The sequence below is a fragment of the Triticum aestivum genome, chromosome 5A (assembly GCF_018294505.1).
Source record: "Triticum aestivum cultivar Chinese Spring chromosome 5A, IWGSC CS RefSeq v2.1, whole genome shotgun sequence".
NCBI classification, from domain to species: Eukaryota; Viridiplantae; Streptophyta; class Magnoliopsida; order Poales; family Poaceae; genus Triticum; species Triticum aestivum.
Genome location: NC_057806.1, coordinates 488,870,097 through 488,873,757, shown reverse-complemented (window position 1 = coordinate 488,873,757; position 3,661 = coordinate 488,870,097). Strand labels below are relative to the sequence as shown.

Below are 3,661 nucleotides of genomic sequence, written 5' to 3'. Positions count from 1 at the left end.
TCAGATTTCCTTCTCTTTCGCTGAACTCGGGAAATCCTTCCTGCATGTGACGCACGGCCTTAACTGCCCTGCAATCTCCACGATTATCTTCCCTACATACACGTGATTGTTTCCTTCTCATTTGTTAACAGATTGGCTAGCACCATTATATATCGGGAGCAAGAAAATCGCCCGAGATATCGCTCCGTTTTATTGAATTGATTGTGTCTGGTTACCTTAAGTAATTGATTGCGTTTGAAAAGAATTGATTATCATGCATGATTGCGTTTGGAAAGAATTGATTGTCATGCATGAATCGGGGACGTAAGGGGGGAAACGGAACCTAACTGCGTGCGGTGAATGGGGTGGGGTAGGGGTGGGGATGGTGTGATGAAAAAAACCGGTTGAAAAAAAACCATGGTAGGTGGGACGAAAAAAAACCTGGAAGCGAGACTACCAACTGCTCCATTAGGAGTAGAGATACTGTATAAAATAGCTGTGTGCATCATTTCATGCAAATATCAGGGGTAATCCTTCTTTTTGATTTTTTTATATTACACATCTGTTTAGATTGGATATCAAATGCATTGAATTAATTCGCAAAAAAGAAATGCATTGGATTGGACGATTGTAGTATCAGAGTAAGATTATTATACAATATCAATTGCATGCTAGCCATTAATAAACTATATCTACTTACGATCTGAAAATAAATGAAAACAAAATAAACTTTATCTATTTTATTTTTTGTATATGAAAAATACGAGTCAGTTTGGTCAAGTCCAACCCAACCCAGATACTACTGGTAGTTGGCACTGCCACTGCTCCTCTATAAACGCAACCCCTCACGAGTTCGGCAAAAAATACTCCTCTCTCCCCCGAACAAACCCCAGCTGCATCCATGGCGAAGCCGCGGCTTCTTCTCTTCCTGCTGGTCGCCGCCACCGCGCTCCTGCTCGTCGGTAAGCGACCCCGCCCGCCCGCCGTACCCTCGATCCATATCACGCCCCGCGCGCCCCCATCCCTACGCGGCACACTCTGATGTCTGATCCGATCTGGCTCCTTCCCTGCAGCCTCCGCCAAGAAGTCCGGCGACGTCTCGGCGCTCCAGATCGGCGTCAAGGTACGTGCCCTCGCCCCTCGGGCTCTCGGCTCTGGTGCCATCAATGGATTCCGCCTGCGCGCGTTCGAAATTGTGTGTCTTCCTACTGCGCGTCTCGTCGGGTGGATCGATTCAGCCTGAGGAAAATAGATTAGATGCTGTGCGACCGTGGATTTCGTCGGATCTGAGGCCTAGTATGCGCGAATTGTGTTAGAGTAGATCCCGTCGGATAACATTCTGGAGGGATCCAATTTTCAGAAACGAACTGTCTTGGTGTGGCTGATGTTCACACAACTCGAGATTTACAGTGTGGACTTGGAGGTGACGGATCACCATTTTGGTTTAGTTTAGTAGCTTGTTAACATATCAAAGGTTTGGCACAACCGGTGACCTGAATCCGTAAGCGTGTAGAGCAAACATTTCTGCTTTTCAAAAACTGAATATGCTAGCGGACCAAGCTGAAGTGAATTGCCTCAAAGTATATTTCAAAACCCATGTTCCGAGAAGCATCATCCACAATTTGGCGCAGTATACTGATCTTATAAGTATTAACAAAGCCTTCTTGTGAAAATCATCATCCAGAATTTGGTGCAGTACTGATCTTAAAGATACGTTGTTATGGATCGAGATAGTTCAAAGAAAATAATTGCTACTAATGAAACAAACAGTAGTTACATGGATACTGGATTTCAAGCTGAACTGCAATAGAGCATAGATAAATTTAGAGAAAAGGCTGTATGGCCCTGCTTTTTTTATAAGAAAGCAATAGAGCATAGGCAACACCATTTGCTATCTTCATTTCCGGAATTCAGTTATTATGCCTCTTATCTTATTATTATGCCCATGTTAAAATTTTCAGTACAAGCCAGAATCGTGCAGCATCTCGGCTCACAAAGGTGACAGAGTTAAAGTTCACTACCGTGTAAGTTCAATATTCTGCTGGGTGACCTGGATCTGTTGTTTATTTTTGCAATATATAAGCCATGGCAATTTGTCATGGAGAGTTCTGACTTGAGTTTCTCTTTTATTGTGGCATTAGATAACTTTATTGTCCTCTTTTCTTTCCCCTTCATTTCACTCTAACTAGTATGCCTTAACTTACCCCTTCATTCCGTAAAAGAAGAAAAGAGAACTTAGTCCTTCAGTACTCCCCTAAGGATTTTATCTACTGCAATATGTATGATATTGAAAAAATAAAATGTGAATTTGCTTTGAGGAAGCTACAAGACATCTTTTTGATCCAATGTAAAGATAGTTAGAACTTATGCTAGAATATGTTAATTCAACCATTCCATAGGTGTACTTCAAGAGGTTTTGATGCTACATGATATAGGAATTCATTTCTGAATCATGTCTATTCTATCACCAGGGAACACTTACCGATGGAACAGTTTTTGATTCTAGCTATGAAAGGGGTGACCCGATTGAATTTGAATTGGGCACTGGTCAAGTGATCAAAGGTAATTGTGAAAACAGCTCATTGGATAACTAGTAATTTCTTCATTTACAATTTGTTTCTGTGTCTGAATGTCTATACTTCACTCTGTAGGATGGGACCAGGGAATTTTGGGCATGTGCATTGGTGAGAAGAGGAAGCTGAAGATCCCTTCAAAGCTCGGCTATGGGGATCAGGGATCGCCACCTACCATTCCAGGTATACCATTTTACGCTCTCTTGCTAGTAGGCAACTGTTTTTCTTGCAGATTTCTGATATGAGTCCTGTTTTTCTCTTGCAGGCGGAGCAACTCTCATATTCGACACAGAGCTTGTCGCTGTCAATGGCGAGCCATCTAGCAAATCAGACGAGGATGACGCTGATCTGTAGGCAGCTCGGCGCAGCACGATCGCCCAGTTATCAAATCGAATAGGACTATGTATGGGAAACTTACTCTTGTAGGGCAGACACAATGAGACAGGAACATTGTCTTACCATGATCAAACAAAGGAGTCTAGTTCTCAAAATCGAATAGATCAAGTGACTTCACTATTTCCCTCCAAATCTGCGAAAGATGGCCACCAAGTTGAGCTTTCAAAAAAAAAAAAAAAACAGTATTAGGATAATAGCTTGCTTTCAGATTGTTTGCGCTTAAAGTGTCGGGAGCTTGCAAGATCCGCCATGCTTGCCTTGCCAACATGACCAAATTAAATACCCCTATATCTCTGAAACCTAGCACCCTTGGTATTTTGGTCATGCCATAACCTCCCATGACACCCAACTCATCTTCCTTAACTCACGCCTACTACCCCGCTACAGCTTCCTATTGATAGAGTTTATTTGAAGTTAGGGTCCACGCAGTAGTTTAAAGCAAGACAGAGTAGACTGGTATCGCCTGCGCCACAAATTTGTTAAGCATATCTTCTTGTCCGGAAGAAAGAATTTTGTTCATCAAACATGTTACCTTATTCCAAACCTTCTTTTTAAGATACTTGAAAGCTCCATTTTGCCAGTACCTACATCAGTAGGCATCCCCAAGTACCTTCTCCGATAAACTTTTATTGTGGACGTTGAGAATAGCCTTCATCTCATCCCTAACCACTTGAGGGCACCCTTTACTCAAAAAACTCGAAGACTTGGAAAGA

The 3,661-nt window shown here is 42.4% G+C and overlaps 1 protein-coding gene across 1 annotated transcript; it reads left to right on the top strand.

Annotated features, from left to right (window-relative positions):
- Window positions 1-778: 778 nt before the first annotated feature.
- On the top strand, window positions 779-3,080 carry LOC123104264 (peptidyl-prolyl cis-trans isomerase FKBP15-1). Its single transcript, XM_044526047.1, has 6 exons — window positions 779-941; window positions 1,053-1,102; window positions 1,941-2,003; window positions 2,451-2,541; window positions 2,631-2,735; window positions 2,818-3,080. The coding sequence occupies exons 1-6, from the start codon at window positions 881-883 to the stop codon at window positions 2,904-2,906; spliced, it is 459 nt and encodes a 152-aa protein (XP_044381982.1). The 5' UTR covers window positions 779-880; the 3' UTR covers window positions 2,907-3,080.
- Window positions 3,081-3,661: the final 581 nt, after the last annotated feature.

Bases quoted from the DNA above. Each gene is read 5' to 3' on its own strand.
- LOC123104264 (XM_044526047.1), top strand. From the start codon at position 881: ATGGCGAAGCCGCGGCTTCTTCTCTTCCTGCTGGTCGCCGCCACCGCG. The intron at 942-1,052 runs GTAAGCGACCCC...CCTTCCCTGCAG, and splicing joins CACCGCGCTCCTGCTCGTCG to CCTCCGCCAAGAAGTCCGGC. The intron at 2,736-2,817 runs GTATACCATTTT...TTTCTCTTGCAG, and splicing joins ATCGCCACCTACCATTCCAG to GCGGAGCAACTCTCATATTC.